Source organism: Oncorhynchus mykiss, chromosome 9 (genome assembly GCF_013265735.2).
Source record: "Oncorhynchus mykiss isolate Arlee chromosome 9, USDA_OmykA_1.1, whole genome shotgun sequence".
In the NCBI taxonomy this organism is placed as follows: Eukaryota; Metazoa; Chordata; class Actinopteri; order Salmoniformes; family Salmonidae; genus Oncorhynchus; species Oncorhynchus mykiss.
In genome coordinates this window covers 57,114,333-57,137,244 of record NC_048573.1, presented here as the reverse complement: position 1 = coordinate 57,137,244, position 22,912 = coordinate 57,114,333, and the positions used below count along the sequence as shown (strand labels likewise).

Here is a 22,912-nt window from a genome sequence, read left to right as displayed (position 1 = left end):
ATGCTCAAACAGATATGCAATGTCTGCTTTTACATGTTTTACCCATCTACCAATGGTTGCCCTTCTTTGCAAGGCATTGAAAAACCTCCCTGGTCTTTGTGGTTGAATCTGTGTTTGAAATTCACTGAAACGCTCGACTGAGAGACGTTACAGGCAATTGTGTGTGTGGCGTACAGAGATTTAGTAGTCATTAAAAAATCCTGTTAAACACTATTATTGCTAAGCAAAATTGTACTCCTGAACTTATTTAGGCTTACCATAGCAATGAGGTTGAACACTTATTGACTCAAGACATTTCAACATTTTCATTTTTAATTAATTTGTTGAAGAAACATTTCCACTGACATTATGGGGTGTTGTGTGTAGGCCAGTGACACAACATCTCAGTTTAATCCATTTAACATTCAGGCTGTAACAACAAAATGTGGAAAAGTCAAGGGGTGTGAATACTTTCTGAAGGCACTGCACAAGTGCTGGGTTATTAAGGGGAGAGACAATTTACAGTTAAAAAAACTAAACTATGTCTGAAATACAGCTCTGAATCACCTGTCAGCTTTCCCCCACTAATGTTACTGACGATGTTGCAGATTCATAGTCCCTGACTGGAAGGTTAATATACAGTATGCCGTGTGCATCATATCATTTGAGAACATGATGATACTGTACTGCTGCTCCTCCATATTGTACTTTCAACACTATTACTCATGATGGAAAAATGCAGCTGGCCTTGAGCATTTCATGTCATTAGAACAGGGTTTTAATCTATTTGTGTATTAATTAGAGTACCATGAGTACAAGGTAAATCTCTATCAGTTAATATTGTCAAAATTACAAGGAACATTAATGATAAGCAGAAAGTAAATAAATGATTAAATAATATCATAGCATTTACAACTTCTAAATACTGTAGCTCACCACATTACAATTACACAAATTAAAAGTGCACAGGGAAAAAAAAGGTACAGTATGGTCCTAGAGACATTGATTAGGGATATGTTTAGGGATATTACGGATATGTCTGTGTTGACACTTTCTGCTCACACCCAAAAGTAGACAATTTGCTGTCCAGACATTTTCAAGGCTACAGATGACATCTGTCTAGCTTTGAAAGATGTTGAAACAGCCCACAGTCCTGAAATGTGTGTACACAATGACAATGTGTCATCATACCAATAACAACGTCAGCCAAGATTCACAGAACAATGTTTAGACAAAGCAACAGACAAACAAATCAAGGGCACAGAGCCCTAAAGGTGGTACTATATTTACTTCCATCAGGTGGAGATAAAGTTAAAAGGATCCTTAGCAATCCTGCCAGGCCTAAACCAGTGACTTAGCAGTGAATTGTTAATTAATATTTTTCTCCCACTGTCATATAAATCATCATATAAATAATATTTATCATATAAATAGTTTCTCTACCAAGTGTCACTGCTTTTATCAACATGATAAACTTATCAATGTATCCCTCTGCCTAATGTTCAGTCAATATCTCTCCATTAGTAGGAATATTACACACGCACATCAACATGTACGCATGCACTTCCACACCCACAAAATACACCTGAAAAGCATGTACTTTTTACAACTTCATAACTGTAACTAGACTGTAACTGTAACCTTCATATTTTTGTTAAATTGCTGCTGTATTGCATTTACAGCACCAACCCAGTGTCAATGCAGAGCTTGAGAATGGAGTAACACTACCAGGCTCCAACCACATCATCTTGTGTGCCTGGATTGAAGAAGATGGTGGATTTGTCCCCCAGTTAGTGGGCAGTGGGCATTCCAGACCCAGTCTGATTCGCATATACAACTGTTTATAGAGGCGCTAGTGGGCAATGTTCATTCCGGACCCAGTCTGAGTGTAACACCCATTGTACGTCTTGTTTCCTTATGCAAATGAATAGATGGGGCTCATGGGGGAGTTGGCCATCGGGGAGTGGGCTTCCTGGCTCCTGCTCTCACTGAACTCTGTGTCTCTGTCATCCCTCTCCTTGTGTCCAGTGTACTGGCCAATGAAGGAGCCGTCCTCGTTGAACTCAATCTCCTGTCCATCCCCATAGTCCACCAGACTGTCGTCACTATCTGTCCGTTTCATCATGGTGTCTACTGTCGTCTGGCCCCTGCCAACTTTAGTCTCTTCCTCCCTGGAAGAAAAAGGACAATATCAGAGGATATGCTTCAGCAGCTGTGGTTATGGCTTCACAGCTTTCTGCATACAGTTCTAGACTAACTGGTTATAATATTTACCGTCGGGCAGAGTAGGGAATGGTGGTGACACGACTTATCCTGAAACATTAAAATAGATTGTTAAGGAATTGTGTTGAGAGAGAGTGTTGAAGAACTTTGCTATAAAATGTCCTAAAATGGTTGATCATTCAATCAAATCACTTAAACCATTCATTTGTTTCAACAATGACAACATGTTGAATTATAGACACAGACCTTTTTTATGATGTTTTTTGTTGTTGTTCAGATTTCTGATTATTGGTTATAAATATGAAATAAAGTCAATATATAAGTAAAATAATACAAAATAATAGAGTAAAAATGGTGTAAACTTGTCAGTGTTAGTCTTATCATACCTTTCCAGAGACCTTCAGTAGTCCAAAGGCGAAAAGAACAAGGATGAAAATTTGAAAACATTAGTAGTCAGAATAGAGAGATCAATTGGGGAGTATTGGGGAGTTACCAGGAAAAATACATTATTCTGAGATAATGACAACACCAAATGGTACAATATTGTTAGGGAATTAAATGATTTTTTCCCCCAATGTTGAATATTATTACCATGACATATTACAGTATGAATACATGTTTATATTACTGTAGATCACTGTTCATGTGGAATTATTTAGATACCATATCTGTCTTAAAGGGAAACTGACATGATGAGGAATTCTTCACAAAATTATTATACATGGTATATGTGGTTTACTTTGACCTACACAAATCTTGCATTGGTACCACTGATACCTATCTCAAGTCAAGGTTTTCTCAGTTGATTTTCAGACAGTTCTGTTATATTGCCTACCGATAGTCAAATGATCCCTCCTGATCTTTGTCATCCACTGGCTCCAATGTCACTTCTTTCTTGTCCCGTACTGAAAATAAAATTCTCTGTCTTGTTACTTTGACCAAATATAATATAAGCAATTGTGATGGGTTAATGCTTCAGCTTAGGTTTGGCGCATTTCCCTTGATCAGGGAGAAGAGCCTTGATCAGGGAGGTGACCAAGAACCCGATGGTCACTCTGACAGAGCTCCAGAGTTTCTCTGTGGAGATGGGAGAAACTTCCAGAAGGACAACCATCTCTGCAGCATTCCACCAATCAGGCCTTTATGGTAGACTGGCCAGACGCAAGCCACTCCTCAGTAAAAGGCACATGACAGCCCACTTGGAGTATGCCAAAATACACCTAAAGGACTTTCAGACCATGATAAACACAATTATTTATTCTGATGAAACCAAGATTGAACTCTTTGGCCTTTGGCTTTAAATGGCGCCGGAAGAAATGTCAGCAGTGTTACGGACGCCCAACCAATTGTGCTATTATATGTTTTTCTCCGCGTTATTTGTAACTTATTTTGTACATAATGTTTCTGCAACCATATTTTAAGGCAAAAAAAGAGCTTCTGGATATCAGGACAGCGTTCACTCACCTCGGATTAGATGAAGATTTTTTCTACGACAAGGACGACACACAAGACATTCTCCAAACACCTCACAGGGCCGACATCCCCGTTATTTGCAAGAAGAAGCGACGCAGGTACAGAGAACAAAGAGCCGGATGCCTGGTCAGAACCCAGAGAAGGCGACTGGGAAAGCTGCCGTTACCGTCAATACTACTTGCCAACGTGCAATCATTGGACAATAAATTAGACGAGGTACGATCACGAATATCGTGGCTGAATGACGACATGGATATTCAGATAGCGGGATATACGCTGCACCGGCAAGATAGAACAGCACACGAGGGGGAGGTCTGTGCATATTTGTAAACAACAGCTGGTGCACGAAATCTAAGGAAGTCTCTAGAATTTGCTCACCTGAAGTAGAGTTTATTGTGATAAATTGCAGGCCACACTACTTGCCGAGAGAGTTTTCAGCTACACTTTTCGTGGCTGTTTATTTACCACCACAGACAGATGCTGGCACTAAGACCGTACTCAGTCAGCTGTATAAGGAAATAAGCAAACAGGAAACCACTCACCCAGAGGCGGCGCTTCTAGTGGCCGCAGATGCAGGGAAACTTTTTAATGCAGGGAAACTTAAATCAGTTCTACCAAATTTCTATCAACATGTTAAATGTGCAACCAGAGGGAAATAAATTCTAGATCCCTGTACTCCACACACAGAGACCTGTACGTACAAAGCTCTCCCTCGCCCTCCATTTGGTAAATCCGACCACAACTCTATCCTGGTTCCTGCTTACAAGCAAAAATTAAAGCACGAAGCACCAGTGACTCGGTATTTAAAAAAGTGGTCAGATGAAGCAGATGCTAAACTACAGGACTGTTTTGCTATCACAGACTGGAACATGTTCCGAGATTCTTCCGATGGCTTTGAGTAGTACCCCACATCCATCACTGGCTTTATCAATAAGTGCATTGAGGACGTCGTCCCCACAGTGACTGTACTTACATACCCCAACCAGAAGTCATGGATTACAGGCAAAATTCACACTGAGCTAAAGGGTAGAGCTGCTGCTTTCAAGGTGCGGGACTCTAACCCGGAAGCTTACAAGAAATCCTGCTATGCGCTGCGACAAACCATTCATGTACATACATACTCATATTCATGTACATACATACTCAATTGGGGCGACCAACGAGTTCTCCCACACATTGGCTAACCAGGCAATCTGCATTGTGTCCTGCCAACAACTACCCGCCAACCCATCTTTTACGCTACTGCTACTCTCTGTTCATCATATATGCATAGTCACCATATCTACATGTACATACTACCTCAATCAGCCTGACTGGTGTCTGTATGTAGCCTCACTGCTTTTATGGCTTTGCTACTGTATATAGCCTGTCTTTTTACTGTTGTTTTATTTCATTGCTTACCTATTGTTCACCTAACACCTTTTTTGCACTATTGGTTAGAGCCTGTAAGTAAGCATTTCACTGTAAGTTCTACACCTGTTGTATTCGGCGCATGTGACAAATAAACTTTGATTTGAATGCCAAGCGTCATGGAGGCAACCTGGCACCATCCCTATGGTGAATTATGGTGGTGGCAGCATCATGTTGTGGGGATGTTTTTCAAGCGGCAGAGACTAGGAGACTCTGGAGCTCTGTTAGAGTGACCAGTCAGGATCGAGGGAAAGATGAACGGATTAAAGTACAGAGAGATCCTTGATGAAAACTTGCTCCAGAGTGCTCAGGACCTCAGTGGCGAAGGTTCACCTTCCAACAGAACAACAACCCTAAGAACACAGCCAAGACAACGCAGGAAGGGCTTCGGGACAAGTCTCTTAATGTCCTTGAATGGCCCAGCCAGAGCCCCGACTTGAACCCGATCAAACATCTCTGGAGAGACCTGAAAATAGCTATGCAACGAAGCACCCCATCCAACCTGACAGAGCTTGAGAGAATCTGCAGAGAACAATGGGAGAAACTCCCCAAATACAGTTGTGCCAAACTTATAGCGTCATACCCAAGAAGACTCAAGGCTGCAATTGCTGCCAGAGGTGCTTCAACAAAATACTGAGTAAAGGGTCTGAATACTTGTGTAAATGTGATATTAAAGTATATTTTTATTATTGTAAATTTGCAAAAATGTATAAAAAAAACGGTTTTTGCTTTGTCATTATGGGGTATTGTGTGTAGATTGATGAGAAGAAAACAACTATTTAATACATTTTAGAATAAGGCTGTAACCTAACAAAATGTGAAAAAAACGGGTCTGAATACTTTACAAATCCACTGTATGTTCCGGCCCCACAACCATGCGCTCAAGGAGAAAAATTGACCCACGGCTTAATGTAATTGGGGACCCCTTCTTTAGAGTAAAGACATGTGATTTAACTGTAAAAATGTATTACCTTTTAATGAGTCATGAACACAACTAGTTATGATGTTGTCATCTGATTGTCAAACAAATCACTTAAAAAACTAGGCCAGCCTCCCTCAAAAAATGTACAATAAAAAAGAAACGAAACGTATAATGATTTCTTATTCATTATTCATGATTCATTATTCATTATTCATGTGTTTCATACTTTTCCAGTCAATTCGTAAGAGGCTGAATCTATTTCACTAGAGAAAGCATCTGAGTGAGGCAAACAGAACCCCTCTGTTGTAGTATCTGTAGCCCAGCCTAGTGGTTAAGATTGTTGGGTCGGTAACTGAAAGGTTGAGGGTTTGAATCCCTGAGCCGGCAAGGTGGAAAAAATCTGCCGTTCTGTCCTTGAGCAAGGCAGTTGCTCCCCGGGTGCCGATGATGTCAGTTAAAGCAACCCCCTGCACCTCTCTAATTCAGAGGGGTTGGATTCAATGCGGAATACAAATTTCAGTTGAAAGAATGCAGTTGAACTCTTTTTGTCCAGACAGCATCAGATATATGGGCTACACATACTAAGAAAAAAGGGCACTGTTTTGCTCGAATGCGTTCTCCAGTGAGACCGATGAATCTTGCTGTTTGGGTATTTTTCTAGGTAAAAATTATAAATATATTCTGAGACAACCTATCAGATCTGAATTTCTGAGGGGGCCACTAGTGTGGCCAATTAGATTTCAGGGCACCCCCTGGACATGCCACTGAGTATTAGGTCTGTCTCTCCATCTAAGAATGTTAGTCCTTTAATGGAGAAGTCTTGTGGACTACAGTATTGCTACAGTACCTGGGTATTTGCCCCCTCGGCTCCTTTTGATAAAGCAGACGACCAGCAGGATGAGCACGAATAGAGCCACAGCACACATCACACCAATTACCCAGCCCTGAGTGGAGAGGTCCACCTGCTCCCGAGCATAAGCTGTATGTAAACACACACACATGATTAATTGTCATGATCTGCAGATCTGTGGATGTGTGGATGTTTAATGGCTTGTAATTGTGTGCTGTGGTTGACCTGCAGTGTTATACCTTCAGTTGTATAATGGGGTGATTCCTCTGTGTACCACTCTCCTACTCCGATTCTTGTCTGTGCTGCTATGGTGAATCTATAGCGGGTGTAGCGATCATATCTGCGAACAGCAAAACTGGTGGTGTTTGGGGGAAATCCCTCAACGTGCAATTCTTCCCCCTGAGTTGCGTTCACTGTAGAGAGAGTGCACAGTAGTGAGCCATGAGAACGCCATGAGACATGCAGCTACTGTACTTACTGTAGATACTGTACCTTATTTGCTCACCTGGCTTATGAGTAAGTCTTCCTACCTGTCTGATATTTGAGTATGTATCCGGTGACGATGCCATTGGGCTCTGCAGGAGTGTCCCAGTCCACCCAGATCATGTCCAAATGTCTCTGCTGGATTCTGAAGGATCTTGGAGCAGAGGGTGCTACAGACATAGATCAGAGGTCAAGTCTGAGAATAAACACTGGGAAATACATGATTAGGAAAATAACCCTGACAGAAAAAGTGTCTGCCACATCTAATACAGCACCGCAGTGCTCTTCCTTACTTCCCTCTGGAGTGGAGAACTCTATGGTGTTACTGGGATGTCCCTCGTATCGGTTGTTGGCCACCACTATGTACATCTTGTAGTTGCTGTAAGGGATGAGTCCCGGCAGGACACCAGAGAGACGCGGCCCGCTGGCTGGAAAGGCTTTAGACTTCATGGCCCTGCTCACACTCAGCCACCTCAGCTGGCTACTGTCTCGCCAGAAGTAGACCTGGGATAGGGGGGACACAGCACATGCATTCGTTCCCTCTTTTGTTCTGTCGTTTATTCCCTCATTCATTCATTCATTCATTCAGCCAGTGTGTGAAGGGCTCTTCCTCCACCTCTCTCCTAATGAATAACAATTTCGCCTGGATCTCTACTTGTCAGAAAAGATTGTCACACTTGGAATTGAAAAACAGAAACTAAACAGGCCACCTATTCCCATTAGTCTAACCTTGTATTCCTTCAATTCTCCCATGATGCTGCTGCGAGCCACGGGGTCCCAGTGCACGGTGACCTTAGTGGCCTCTATCCTGGACACACGCAGGTTGAGGGGGGCAGCAGTGGGACCTGAGAGACACCAGGAGGAAGTTGTAATTCACTACGGTATGGCTAACTATGGTATGGATCGATCTAGGTCTATAGCTACCTGTAAATGTATATAAAAAAGTGTCTCTGTATCTGCAGGAAGGGATGGGAGGTCATACTCACGGTCTTCTCCAGAGTAGCCTATGATGACAGGGGACTCTGGGCCCATCCCAAAGTCATTGACAGCCTGGACCTTTATCTCGTATGGTGTGAAGGTGTCTGTGTCGTAGATGTAGTATTTACACCACCAAGTGGTAGCGTTCTTCCACTCCTCCCTGGAATCCCTCCGTTTCCACCACACCAAGTACTTTAGGTGGGGACCGTTCCACTCTCTGTTGTTTAATGCCTTTTTCCCATACCAGACACGGAAGTTCAATTGTACGGAATAAAAGTTGTTATTCTTCATTGAATAAACATTGAGTTACAAACGAATGAATGGAGAATTAGCTTTTGAAAACACTTTGAATGTATCACCTCCCAGCTGATCATCATGTTGTTTCTCCATGTTCCCACTCCCTGGATGTTTTTAGGGATGGCGTCTGGAGCTGAGAATCACAGCAAGTACACAGATTATTTTGGGAAAGTTCATGGTCCAAGTTTTTTAATATGAAAGATAATTGTCACCTGTGTGCCTGTTCAATACAATTAATGAAGCCAATGAGAAATCCATTATTCATATCACATTATCAAACTCATCAAGCATGAAATACTCACGTGCTCCACCAGTCTGGAAGTTGGCTGACGAGCGACTGGGTTTACTCATACCAATGTCATTGATAGCAATGACCCTAAACTCATAGATAATGAATGGTGACAGTTGCAGAATGACAGAGTTCAGGTTTCCAGGGTACGTGGAAAGGTTTCTCCACTTGAAAGGTAACCAGTCGTCATCATCATACTGCACCAGGTTTTCTGGAGGAAAAGCCCAGAAGAACACACTGATTCCTTCAGTTGATGGTGGCTAACTGACTATTTCAATGAAACTATGGCGCATACGTGGCCTGAATCCAGGCCTATGTTTACTCTGGATGTTCTGCTCCTGAGGTGTAGACAGTAGGGTAGAGCTGTTACCTTTGATAGGACTGTGATTGCTATCTCCAGGGGTCCAGGTAAGCCTGACGCTGCGCTCAAAGGGGTCCGACAACTGCAAGTTTGTAGGGGGGTCTGGACGATCTGGGAGGAAGGTAAGGAAACTTTTGATGCAAATTCCAAAAACATACAGCATGCTTATGAAGTCTTTATCTGCTACTCTTACATAATGCAATGTAATTAACATTACATAACATGCCATGCAATTGCTGAAACACAGTGTATGTACTGTAGCTATGTATGTTAACTAAGTGTCAAGTTATAATCCTACCCATCACCACCAGGCGGGCGGAGGCAGTGTTCTTGTCCATCTCAGTCTTGATGATGCAGGTGTAATTGCCCTCGTCTCCTCTATTGACGTTTGTGATGACCAGAGTTGATTCATCCAGCGACAGCCTGGAGATAATTAAAAGGACACAATACTGTTATTATTACGAAGTCATCTTGACAAATTCAGTTGAACTATTCACCATTTAGCCTTTAGTTATACTCAGATATAGACTATAACTCTGTTAATTTGATGTTAGCTACAGTCATCGAAATCCACTTCAATCAGTGTGAAGCCATTTCCGGTCACAACTTGCAGACTTGTTGTGTCCGTGTTGCTGTGCGTTTTGTGCGTTTTGTTGCCAACCTAACTTTACGGTTTTTACTTTTTAATTACCGTTTATATTTTATTTTTTTCCCTCACTCAACTTTTTTCATTCAACTTTTTCACTCAGGACGCTTTATCTGGACGTGGTTCGTCAGGACCTCCAACAGCCGAAGCTAAGTAGTAAGTAGTAGGCAGTAGGGATGACCAGAGATGTTCTCTTGATAAGTGAGTGAATTGGACCACTTTCCTGTCCTGCTAAGCATTGAAAATGAACGAGTACTTTTGGGTGTAAGGGAAAATGTATGAAGTAAAAAGTACATTGTTTTCTTTAGGAATGTAGTGAAGTAAAAGTAAAAGTAAAAGTAGTCAAACATATAAATAGTAAAGTAAAGTACCTAAAGAAAACTACTTAAGTAGTACTTTAAAGTATTTTTACTTAAGTACTTTACACCACTGGTTAGCTATAACTATAACCCCATTGTTACAATGGTTACAAGGACAAGTAGTCATATTCAGGCTCACCTCCAGCCTATGATGAGGAACTGTTTGTTCTTCAGCCAGGTGGTGGTGACGGCGACCGTGGGGTCATGTTGGGCCTTACACTCCAACCGGACATCAGTCCCCCGGAGGACTCTCATATTATCTGGGCGTTTGAGAATTTTGGTGGACTCTGAAAAAGAGAGGATAAGGATCATGAGAACACCTGCAATGTGATCCATGAGCAGTGTAACTCTGGATTGAACGACATGCAGAAGCAAAGTGTTACAGTAAATATATTATTAGGCATTCACCTTTGACTTCTAGTTTGACCTCGTTTTCATCTCGTCCTGCTACGTTGCTGACAACACACACATATGACCCCTGGTCATCCATACGGGTGCCTTTGATCTGTAGTGTCCCGTTGCTGTGTACTTTAAAGCGATTCCCCTCCAGGTTGCCCAGTCCATACTTAGACCTGTGAAAAAACAGGTAGTCAGTTATACACATGCATACACACACGAGAGAAGAGCATCATAAACATGTTCTCACCAGCGCAGATCAGGCACGGGCGAGCCAAAATAGCGGCAGTCTAGCCAGGCGCGTCTGCCCTCAATGACCTTCACCAGGTCAGTCCTAGGCCTAAGGATACGTGGCTTTGCATCTGCAGATAAGAAGATGTGACATTAGACAACTCACATATACTTTTTATCTTCATTCCTGGCTGTGGAGCGATTTTAGTGCCAACAGAAATTGTATAATTTTGAATTTTGCACAAATTAAATCACAAAATGTATAAATTGATCTTTTGTTTCATGATTTGAAACTGAATTTAATGAATGACAAATTGACGTTTAAATTCAATATTTATACATCTGGTTGTCTGCATATCCAGTTAAAATGCAGTTCTCTAAATTCAGATTTAAAACCAAAGACAACATCCTGGTACTTTGCCAGCCAGGAAAGTTAAAGAAGAACAGATAGAATCCAACTCTCTATGTTCATAGGTAGAAAATAAATTCAACATGCCACATTGGCTTCAGAAATGGCCACAGAGAGTTTGATTCTATTTGTTCTCCTCTACCTTTCCTGGCTGGGAAAGTACCAGGATGCTGTCTCTGGTTTTGAATCTGAATTTAGAGAACTGCATTTGAAAACGGAATCTGAATGCATTGAATATATGAAACTTTGATTTACTTGAAATGATGGTTTGTAAACTTGATACACATACAATGAATGCAATATCTATCATCCACCATATTTACAGTATAAATATTGCATTTGAATATTCTATTAAATTGAAATTGAACTTTAAAACTGAATGCAATATTCATTCAATTCAGTTTCAAATCATGAAATACAAGTTCGATTTATGAATTCAATGATTCAATTTGTGCATTACAAATTCAAAAATGTTACATTCAAATTCAATATCCTAACATTCTACATTGAAATAACATTTCTGTTGGCACTGAAATCTCTACATACGTGGCTCTGAAAATACTTGGTGTTGCATCTTGAGGAACAGAAAAAGAAACTGTGTCACACTAGAATCCTGCACTGGTGACCTGATATCTGCATTTACACATATGCCAATAGATAAAGAGGTTCAGGGTTATTTTCTGCAAACAAATGTGATATCTTACGCAGTACGTTGATGTAAGCATTGGCAAACAGGTAGCCATACTGGTTAGAGGCATTGCACTGGTATACACCAGTGTTCGCCACAGTCACAGAACGGAAGGTAATTGTGTCTCCGGACACCTCCCTGTTTGGGACTGGAGTAGCATCTGGAAAGGATAGGAGAAGAAGAAGTTAACTATTATTTCCTAGTAGTTCAACTTACTTTATCATATAACCTTTTCAATTAAGTGACAAAATGGCTGATATTATTCATATCATTATTGAAAAATGTGAGTGGCATTTATAATTGTGCTTAGGTTAGCTGCTTACCCTCCATTGTATCTCCATTGATGAACCAACGGATACTGGGCCGGGGGATGCCGTCAGAGCGGCACACTAAGCGTGCATTCTCCTCTGGGGCCAGCACCAGGTTACTGGGCTTTTCCAACCAGAACGGAGCAGCTGTCATGGAGATCAGGTCAGCAGAAAAAGACAAACATATCATATCACATAAATCTACATAAATATTAAATATTTCCGTAATATCAAACCCCATACAAGGACAAGTAACATTGTCCAGGCTATATCAAACTACTGAATATCAAACTAATGGGCTATTTCCTTCCACGGGAAATCAAACAGTGAAATGTAAAGTTCAAATCAAAATCCTTGTGAGAGTAAATATGCTGAACATGTCCCAGTATCTGTGTGTTGGTGTGATGAAGGATGACGTGATGTAGATGATTGGCTGACCTTTGATCCGGACAGTGATGGTGTGTTCCAAGTATCCAATCTTGTTTGTGGCACTGCACGTGTATTCACCAGAGTCCTCAAAAGCGGCCTTGGGGATCTGCAGTAACTTGTTGTAGTTCTTCACCTTCATGTTGGTCGTGTCCAGTTCCTGTCCATCTTTGGTCCATGTGATGACAGGGGTTGGACTATTATATGGTAATTATAATTAAAACCAAATAAAATCACATGTCAGGTGTATTCAGAATGCTTTGAATGTTGAATGAACATTCAAAACTTGACGACTTGGTTTGAAGAAGTAATAGTACAAAACAAGATACTTGAGACATTTCAATGTAGCCTTTTCTGACTTACAACACTGTCCAGGACATAGCTTAAAACAAGTACAGTAGTTGCACCGGCAAAACTGGGAAGTGGAATAGTAGAAGAAGTATCGAGAATAAGTACATTAATTACCATATATGTTTTGCCCATTATAAGCAATCAGAATTGTTCCACTGACTTGATTAGCTATTGTGAAAGACCAAATAAATTAAACAGATATGTGTGAAATATGACCGGAGCCTGCATTTGGTCCTATTTTAATTATTGTTCATTGAGATACAGTACGTTAAATATACCACCAACAGTTGGTTTTGTTAAATTCAGGGCCCTAAAAACAATAACTCGAAAGCATCATGATACTGTACAAGCCTCTTGTTCACCACAAGGGGCTTATTGGAGCTGCCATTGATGACTGCTTCAAACAATGTACAGTACAATTGTGATTGCTAGGTATACATTGTTAGATTATTTCTTGATACATTTGAATTTTGAAACGAGGTCTAGTTGCGGCCCTAACCGGAATAGATTGTGAACGATTCTTGGCGGAATTCAATTGCTTGACTGCCGCGGGGGAGATTAGCAATGATTTGTTCTCGAGTTCTGTTTTTTTTTAGTGTAGGTTTTGGTTCTATAAAGCTATGTTCATGCATTCTTTTTAGCACCATGCAATCAATGTTCAGTTCTAAACATGTATTTTCCTTCCCTATACTGTCTGCAGCATGATCTATTTTCCTAGCCTCGTGGAGAAAAGTATTGTTATAGATCGTTTAGGCCTATAATCGGGATCCATTTTTCCCCCTTCAAATGTTTAAATTAAAAAGGGGTGCGCTTTTTTGCCCTTTTTTCTAAACCCTCTCAATTCGAGCACTGCTGGTACTCCTATATTTGAACTATTGTGTTGTCCCATGTTTCTGTTTTTACTGTGTTATTGTTCTGGCCTTTTGGTCAAGTTGTGGTTGTAAATAAGAAGTGGTTCTCAACTGACTTGCAGAGGGAAAGAATGTCCCAAAAAGTTTGTGGTTGAGAGGATCATGGCTATATCGTAAATATTCATGAAAACAACTATTTGCATTTTGGTCTTGATTTAAGGTCAGGTGGAAAAATCTGATTTTAATAATACATTTTTTAAACAGGCGGGGTTTAGCCATAATTATGACTTTGTGCCTGTGGTAACTAGTGATGACCGAGGATCACTCACACTCCAGCAGCGATGCACTCGAGGAGCAGCTCCTCCCCCTGCAGGACAGTCTGGGAGCTGGACCTCCCGGCTGGAGACAGGAAGGTGGGAGCGGCCTCTGACACCATGCGGGCTGTGGAGGAAACACAACACACCACACAGAGTTAGAACCACAGAGATAGATAGAGGACTCTTTACCACAAAAGCCCGTTTTAGAATGGGAAGCACCATTATGGACTTTCACCATTTTGAAGTAGTCAACTGGGTGGGACTTCCTATGGGTTAACGCTGCAATTTGTAACTTTTTGGGCGACCTGACCCAATTCACATAGAAATGTGAGTTATAGCTCTATCATTCTCATTGAAAGCAAGTCTAAGAAGCGGTAAATCTGTTCTCCTCTAATTATATGATTCCGGTTTTGTACACCAGCTTCAAACAGCTGAAAATACAATATTTTTGGTTATTGGAAATACATTTCACAACGGTTTAGATGGTACAATGATTCTCTAAACCCTGAGTGCTTGTTTTGTCACAAACTGAAATTTGGGACAAATTACATCTGCGTTACCTATCATATGTACAATAATTTTAGCAACCAGGAAATGGCGGAGCGATTTCGGCATATTGCACCTTTAAGGAAGGATCATATAATTCCATCCAAGTCACCAGGAGGGATCAGCCAATGAATTATACTTGTGAGGAAACATTCCATAACTGCAGATGGCAGTATATCGGCAACCTTGGCTATATACCAGTTCCAACAACACACTCTAGGTGGCAGTGTGCACTCTTTCAGTTTGTTTGCCAACTCATAGAAGTAGTAGAAGAAGAAAATTGGCCTCAATGGCGCTGCCCGTGTTCTCAGAGACATCATAATGGGACAGATACAATGACGCAATGTCTATGGTTAGAACTTTTCTCACTTAAATATCCTGACAGCATGGACTACGACTGTGGTTGGACTACGACTGGTACTTTACGGTGGGTACGGAAAACAGTGGTGCCTAACTCATCCTGGGCCTGAAGACTGTGTCAAGGCAGACCAATGTTAAAGAAGGATCAGATTGTTAAGACGAGGTTGTTCATTCTTGACAGTATACTTAGTAAAAATTAAACACAACAAAAGAAGCAGAGCACACACTCACCACTGCACTAGGTCAGTAAGATCGGAGAAGAGCTATGGTGAGTCGTATTAGGGATAGTCTGAAATAAAACAATGTGGGGCAAACCAAAGCAACAGTTTAATAAGGAAGGCCAGTTAGTACATGGTAAGTTAAGTAAATGATGCAACATCCCTTGTGCTACATACCAATACTCACTTGTAAGGACTCTAACGGTAATAGGCATCTTCTGTTGAATTATGTTTTTGTAGGGGAAGCGAGCGTTGCAACAGTAGTCAGTGGCAGAGTCATTGACGTAGACATTAGAGAAGTAGAGATCTCCATTCACCCCCATAGACACTCTACGGTCTTGTTTGATAGGCAGCATGACTGGGGGGTGGGGCTGGTGAGGCCAGTTGAAAGGTCTCCCTGATGAACCTGAAATAAATACAAAGTTATTTATGCATTTCCTGTTAAGCTCATCTGGAGTTGATAGGATAAATATAGATACTGTTTGGGATAAGTGCCATATTACAAAAACATGAGCAAAATAAGCTCATCAGTTCCGAACGAGAGACAAGTGGTTATCATTAATTATATAATATCAATGCCATTCCTAGACATGATGTACTTCTGATTTGAGAATAGAAGGTAGGCCTACTCACACTTGCTCATCCAATAGGTCTCAGGTTTGGGAGGGCCTGGAGGAGGGCTGCAGTCCAGGACCAGAGGAAGACCAACACTCACCGTTACCGGTTCCAAAACCTCTCTGGGCCACAGAGGGGCCCCTGCCATGAAAACATAGGGTTAAGAAGATGTGGTTAGTGGCATTTAACACATAGCGCAGAATCTTGCCGGGATATGGACTTATCTTAACACAAGACCACTTTTGAGGTCTGAAAATGGCTGACAAAATTAGATTTTGTACGGATTTGTCCCTTTAAGCTTTGCTTGGTTCTGCCACCAAAGTTGAGCATTTTCAAGGTTTGAGGCCCTAGCTTTCGAATGTACTCTGTGACAATGGACTCAAAAGCCTGAATGGAGTGGCAGCTTACTAGAGATGCGTAGGTTGATCTTGTTTGAGTATGCAGTGCCATACTCATTGGTGGCAACACACTGGTACTCCCCCTCATAAGCCTCCGGGTCAGCCCAGGCATAGATGTCCAGCGTCCCCGAACGTCTCCTCATCGAGGCCTGAGGGTCCCGTGCCACATTGAAATACTTCCCATTACGCCTCCATGAGAAACTTAGGGATAAAGGCAAGTAATTTGGTTAAAGTAGTTAAAAGAGTTGTACTATAGCTACTCACCATTTTTATACGGTTTTGAACTATAAAGAAAGTGTTTTTGATTTGTTAGTTCTTACATTGGGTGGGGGGTGCCTTTGGCTTCACACTCAACGACCATGTTGTCTCTGGGGTCCACGACATGATCCTTCAACGACTGTTTTATAATGGTGGGGGGCTGTCTGACTTTAGGTTGACAAGTCAAAATGAAAGACCTGATTGCATTAGGATTGTACATTCATTTACATACTGTATTTGACAATATACAGCACTGTACACTATTATCACCATATTGCAGGGACACAATAGGTTGTATTGACTTACTTTCCAGTGGGACGTCAATGGCAGACAGTCCTTGCCATAACAGTAGTAATAGAGTGGATCTGGCCAGCATCCCCATCTCTACAGTGAATGACCTTCACCGATCCTGTTGAACTGCCGGACACCTTTATCTAGGAACTGTTTTATTAGTGATCGATTAAGCAATTCAAATGTTTCATGAAATCAAATTAAATTAAATATCATGACATTTATGGGGACCAATTGCTTTGTAAGACAATATTTTCTAGCGCAAAACAACAAAATAAAATGAAATGCCATTTAGTATCCAAACAGCAGTATTTAATCTCTGTCCCACTCAACAGTCTGCACTGTCACATTCTCTGACAGAGTCTCTTTGTCACTGTTTCCAAACAATAGATCCACCAACGCAACACATGCCCAGGACTCAACTCCAGTCTCAAGCCATTATGAAAAACGTACCTCCTCCACAGGACTACATTAATAAAGCTTTTGTTAGTTGCTGTGTAGGAAGTACTTGAATCCCAAAGAAATACATTGTTATAATGTAATTAATATGTCACTACTATATTACCCTGTTAGTTATAAATATATATGATACAAAGTGTAACAAAACAGATCATTGATCAGACTCATTGATCAACTCATCTACAACAATTATCAGAACTTTTCTTCCTCTTGTTAGAACACATTAGCTCATTACATCTGCGTTACCTTTCATAAGTACAATTCTTCAAGTGGAATATCATGAGGTTTCCCTCTTCCCCATCATCTCCATGACACTCCAATGCATTGAGTTTCTCCACAATTCCAATGTCCAGTTAGTGCCGTAAACAGATAAAATCCTTGGTGGTCAATCAGTCAATTTTGTTTCCTTGGTCAATCAAATAGCAGTAATCTGGAGAGGCAGAGCAGAGTGAACATCTCAGTAATAAAGTTTCTGTCTGTGCCATGGCCGTTCTGCACTCTGCCCACCCATCTCATGAATAATGAATGAGCTCCCCCCCCCCCGCACCACCACCCACATCTCTGTGCCTGCCAAGCTCCCTCTCTCTCGCTCTCTCGTGTACACGCACATATTCGTTCAAAGAAATTTGTGAATAAGTATCATGGATAGTTTTAACAATGAGAAGATAAAATGTGGTTTGAGTGGAATGATTGAGCACTGCTTGGAATTGGAATGATTGGCATTGTTGAGGTTTGGACATGACATAATTTGCATGGAAAGAAAGATGGTTGTCACAACCATAGATATATAGAGCCTTGATACATGGTCTGTGGTCACCACCTTGTATGCTGACTCATTTGATGATGCCTATCTGGGGAAACTTATGAGGGAAGCCAGACATAATTGTTTGTATTTACATCAAAGCTGTGTAACAACAAAGCTTTATCTCTATTGCATTCCCACACTCTGCTTATGAGCTTATTCATATTGAGCAATTTCAGTGCCTAAAATAATTTCACAGAAATACTCTGTGTACTCAGTGGAAACACAAGCCAGCCCATAGTCTGCACATGGTTAGCATTTTTATTGGTTTTGATGACATCAATGATGTGGGCCTTATTGTTGGCTGCTGAAAACCAGGGAACAGAGTATGAGTGCAATGTTTGTCTCAAATTAATTTTATATGCAAGAAAAAACCCTGGCAAATGAACTCATCACAAAGGCTGTTAGAAGGAATGACTGTTTTATCGGCAAAACAGAGGCATATTTGTAGCAAGCAATGTCTGTTGTGTCTGTTTGTGAATTGTGTTGAAAGCGATTTTATGGTGTCTAACCCTCCGGCCAAATTAACTTCCTTTTGTATGAAAACAAAAAGAAACACTTCACTTGTTGGTACTCTGGCCACCTTCCCACTATTGTCTCCTTCCAATGTGTAGCTCATCAGCATTTTCTATTCCCATTCTATTCTATACTCGACCACTCTAATACAGTACACCCCACAGGTGGCTGGTGGCACCTTAATTGGGGAGGACAGGCTCATAGTGATGGCTGGAACATAAATTAATGTAATGGAATCAAACACATCAAACATATGGTTTCCATGCCTTTGATAACACTCCATTCACTCCATTCCAGCCTTCTGTGGTACACCTAAGCAAGAACAATCAATTATGCTGACTGACATCCTCAGAAAGGGCACAGGTCAAAGCCGTTCAGCGGAGGACTCTTCAGGAAAATAAAATGCTTTTTTTCTAGAAACAGCACAGAACTCTAGAAGAGGCCTTTGTCTCTGTGGCAGTCTTAAGCCTCTACATAGTTCTGACCCAAGTAGACTAGGGGCCCAGGAATGCAGACACAGCACTAATTCATGGATATGGACTAAATGGACAAACACGACTGGTGAGGGTAAGATGAAAACCAAACCAATTAATTATCTCTGCCTATTTTTTTCTAAAGAATCCAAAGGGTTTCACTGTAAGCAATTGTTTGGAGATGTCACACCTTGATCTGTTTCACCTGCCTTGTGCTTGTCTCCACCCCCCAGCAGGTGTCTCCGGATTCCCGTTTCTCCAGTTCTCAAGTTCTTGTTTTCTAGTTTACCCTGTTCCAAACTTTCTGCCTGCCCTGACCCTGAGCCTGCCTGCCATTCTGTCCCTTTTTGACCTTGCCTTGGATTACGAACCTCCGCCTGCCTGCCCTCGACCTGCCCTTTTGCCTGCCTCTTTGTTATAATAAATATTCTGAGAACAGAACCATATGCCTCCTGTGTCTGCATCTGGGTCATATCCTGAGTCGAGATAATACGAACTGGCCATGACTGACCCAGCAGACTCAGACCAGCTTCACAACGCTGTCTGCCTGCAAGAAGACACAAGGAGCTACTTTTGAACCTTATGGAAGGACTCCATACCTTGGTGGAATGCCATGACCAGGGTTTCAACTCATTACTGGAGCAATTCCGCTGACTATCTATCAGGCAGCAAGCCATAACGGAAACCTCCCAGAAGCTGAGTAACCCTGATACCAGGGGTGCTTTTCCCCAGCCTACCCCGGCTTCCCGAGAACTCCACTTACCTCCTCCGGAGCGCTATGTTGGGGATCCTGGAGCCTGCCGGGCATTCCTCTCCCATCTTTGAGCTTCAGCCCTCTTCGTTTCCTTCAGATCGTTCGATGATAGCGTCTCTCATAACGCTCATGTCTGGAAGGGTGCTCGCCTGGGCTACAGTGGTGTGGGAGCAACAATCCGCCGTTTACCTTCGTCTGGATGATTTTGTAGTAGAGTTGAGGAAGTGGTTCGATTCTCCGGTGTCCGGGAGAGAGTCGGCTCGGAAGCTACTTCAGCTACATCAAGACTCCCATAGTGTGGCAGACTATGCGGTAGACTATACCATGTTGGCCGCCGAGAGTGCCTGGAACCCGAAGGAAATTAAAGATGTTCTCGCAGCTTGGGAGTTACCCATGGACCTTGACTCCCTCATAGCGTTGACTATAAGGATCGATGGTCGCCTACGGGAATGCAGGAGGGAGAGGAGGTCTGTTCTTGGCCACACTCGCTCATCAACGGTTTCTGCCTCACCTCCGAAGAACCCCGGATGTCCCCAGTGCCTGTATTCCGGAGAGAATCTGAAGTCACCCAAGTTCCCTCGGGAATCATCGAGGACTGTCGACTCGTCGCCTCCAGAGCCCATGATGCTGGGCAGGGCTAGACGGTCTCCTAATGACTGTTTATGCAGGCTGAGCTCCAACAGTTGCCTGTATTGTGGTACTACAGGACATTATATAGCCACCTGTCCAGTAAAAGATCAGGCTCATCAGTAGGTACGAATACGCTGGTGGGCCTTACTGGAAGTCTCCAAACTCCTATTACTTGTACACCTCTCCATGCTATCCTGCTGTGGGGTGACCGGTCTAAATCTCTCCCGGTCATCATTGACTCTGGGGATGACGAGAGCTTCATGGATGCTATCCTGGTATCTGAGCTGGGTTTCTCCGCACAATCCCTCTCTATTCCTATGGACGCCAGAGCATTGGATGGACGCTCCATTGGAAGGGTCACTCACAGTGACTCTACTACCGGGGCCTCAATGACAAAGTAAAAAATTGTTACCCTCTACCACTCCTCTCCTCAGCAGTCAATCCTCTCCAGGGGGCGATCATCTTTTCAGAGTTGGACCTTCGGAATGCCTACCACCTAGTTCGGATACGGGAAGGAGACGAGTGGAAGACAGCCTTCAACACGTCTAGCACACACTACGACTACCTGGTTTGGCCGTTCTGACGGACCTACCCTCCCGCCGTGTTCCAGGCCCGGGTCAACGATGTGCTTTGTGACATGTTAAACTGGTTTGTGTTTGTCTACCTCGACGACATCCTTGTCTTTTCCCGTTCGGCTCAAGAGCATGTCCTCCTCATCCGACATGTCCTCCAGCGCCACCTGGAGAACTGTCTGTTTGTCAATGCGGAGAAATGTGAATTCCATTGCTCCACTATCTCCTTTTTGGGACACGTCATCGCTGCAGGGAACATTCAGATGGATCCTGACAAGGTGAGAGCAGTAGTGGATTGGCCCCAACCCACATCCAGAGTGCAGATGTCACGTTTCCTGGGATTTGCACATTTCTACCACAGCTTAATTTGGGGCTACAGCACACTGGCTTCCCCCCTTTCTGCACTCACCTCTCCCAAGGTTCCGTTCACGTGGTCGCCACATGCTGTTTTTGGATCTTAAGCATAATTTCATCACTGCCCCCATCCTAATCCATCCGGACCCGTCCTGTCAGTTCGTGGTGGGGGTCGACGACTTGGACGTTAGAGTGGGGGCCGTTCTGTCCCAACGTTCTGCCCAGAACAAAAAGTTGCATCCGTGCGCTTTCCTGTCCCATCACCTTAATCCCGCTGAGAGGAATTATGACCTTGTTAATTGGGAACTTCTCACAGTCAAGATGGCCCTGGAGATGTGGAGGCACTACCTTGAAGGGGAAGGAACACCCATTCTTGGTGTGGACCAACCATAAGAATCTAGAATATCTTGGCACCGCCAAATGCCTCAACTCAAAGCAGGCTCGTTGGGCACTGTTATTTACTCGGTTCCATTTTACCATCTCCTAACGCCCTGGGTCCAAGAATGTTAAGCCTGTCTAGTTCTACGGCTACACCCTCTGACCCACAAAACATCCTCCCTACCTCCTGTCTTGCAGCTACACTTGTCTGGGGTATCAAGAGTCTGGTCCACAAGGCGCAACGTTCACAGCCAGAACCAGGGGGCGGGGGCCCTGGCTAACCGGATGTTTGTCCCTTATTCGGCCCGGTTCCCGGTCCTGGAATGGGTTCATTCCTCTAAACTTACCAGTTATCCCGGCTCCTGTCGGACCCTGGCATTCATCCAAAAATGTTTTTGCTGGCCCACCATGGTTCCTGACATCTCCGCATTCATCGCTGCCTGCACTATGTGCGCACAGAACAAGACTCAGCGGCAAGCTCCAGTTGGCCTTCAACCATTCCCTGTTCCTCACTGACCCTGGTCCTATATATCCCTGGAATTTGTCACTGGTCTCCCCCCATCAGGTGGCAACACCACCATCCTTACGGTTGTGGATAGGTTTTCCAAAGCCGCACATTCATTCCCCTTCCCAAGTATTCCTCAGCCAAGGAGACGGCCCAGCTTATGGTGCAGCACATCTTCTGGATCCATGGACTTCCGGTCGACATGGTCTCCGATCGTGGTCCTCACTTCTCGTCCAGGTTCTGGAAGGCATTTTGCACCCTGATTGGGTCATCAACCAGCCAGTTTTCTGGGTTTAATCCCCAATCCAAAGCCAGTCGGAATGAGCCAATCAGGACCTGGAGATGACTCTTTGTTGCCTCGTCTCTGCCAACCCCACCACCTGGAGCCAGCAACTTGTGTGGGTGGTGTACGTCCGCAACACCCTTCCCTGCTCAGCCACTGGTCTCTCACACTTTGAGTGTTCCTTCAGTTACTAGCCTTCGCTCTTCCCTGAGCAAGAGGAAAAAGTCAGCATACCCTCCACCGCTGGAAGAGA

General features: G+C 42.9%; 1 protein-coding gene across 2 annotated transcripts; it reads right to left on the bottom strand.

Annotated features, from left to right (window-relative positions):
• Positions 1 to 334: 334 nt before the first annotated feature.
• nfascb (neurofascin homolog (chicken) b) lies at positions 335 to 17,059 on the bottom strand. 2 transcript variants are annotated; one of them, XM_021616365.2, is made up of 26 exons: positions 16,949 to 17,059; positions 16,705 to 16,810; positions 16,395 to 16,585; positions 16,005 to 16,127; positions 15,559 to 15,777; positions 14,260 to 14,371; positions 12,741 to 12,925; positions 12,318 to 12,449; positions 12,011 to 12,154; positions 10,917 to 11,028; positions 10,679 to 10,842; positions 10,410 to 10,557; positions 9,564 to 9,688; positions 9,275 to 9,376; positions 8,918 to 9,115; positions 8,678 to 8,748; positions 8,327 to 8,549; positions 8,070 to 8,185; positions 7,634 to 7,844; positions 7,388 to 7,510; positions 7,097 to 7,270; positions 6,855 to 6,986; positions 3,038 to 3,107; positions 2,589 to 2,600; positions 2,254 to 2,292; positions 336 to 2,150 (listed from the first exon to the last, which is right to left on the bottom strand). In XM_021616365.2, exons 1-26 carry the CDS (start codon positions 17,022 to 17,024, stop codon positions 1,895 to 1,897), a joined length of 3,564 nt encoding a protein of 1,187 aa, XP_021472040.1. In that variant the 5' UTR covers positions 17,025 to 17,059; the 3' UTR covers positions 336 to 1,894. The 2 variants fall into 2 exon arrangements, with proteins under 2 accessions (XP_036844338.1, XP_021472040.1); XM_036988443.1 differs by lacking the exon at positions 2,589 to 2,600 and having other exon boundaries at positions 335 to 2,150.
• Between the last annotated feature and the right edge of the window lie 5,853 nt (positions 17,060 to 22,912).

What these genes read in the sequence shown, in the direction of transcription:
- nfascb (XM_021616365.2), bottom strand. Translation starts at nt 17,024, where the DNA reads ATGGGGATGCTGGCCAGATCCACTCTATTACTACTGTTATGGCAAGGA. An exon ending in TACCGTTAGAGTCCTTACAA is followed by an intron (nt 14,372 to 15,558) that starts GTGAGTATTGGT and finishes TTTCCTCCACAG; the next exon opens with CCCGCATGGTGTCAGAGGCC. An exon ending in ACCCCATTATACAACTGAAG is followed by an intron (nt 6,987 to 7,096) that starts GTATAACACTGC and finishes GTTTACATACAG; the next exon opens with CTTATGCTCGGGAGCAGGTG.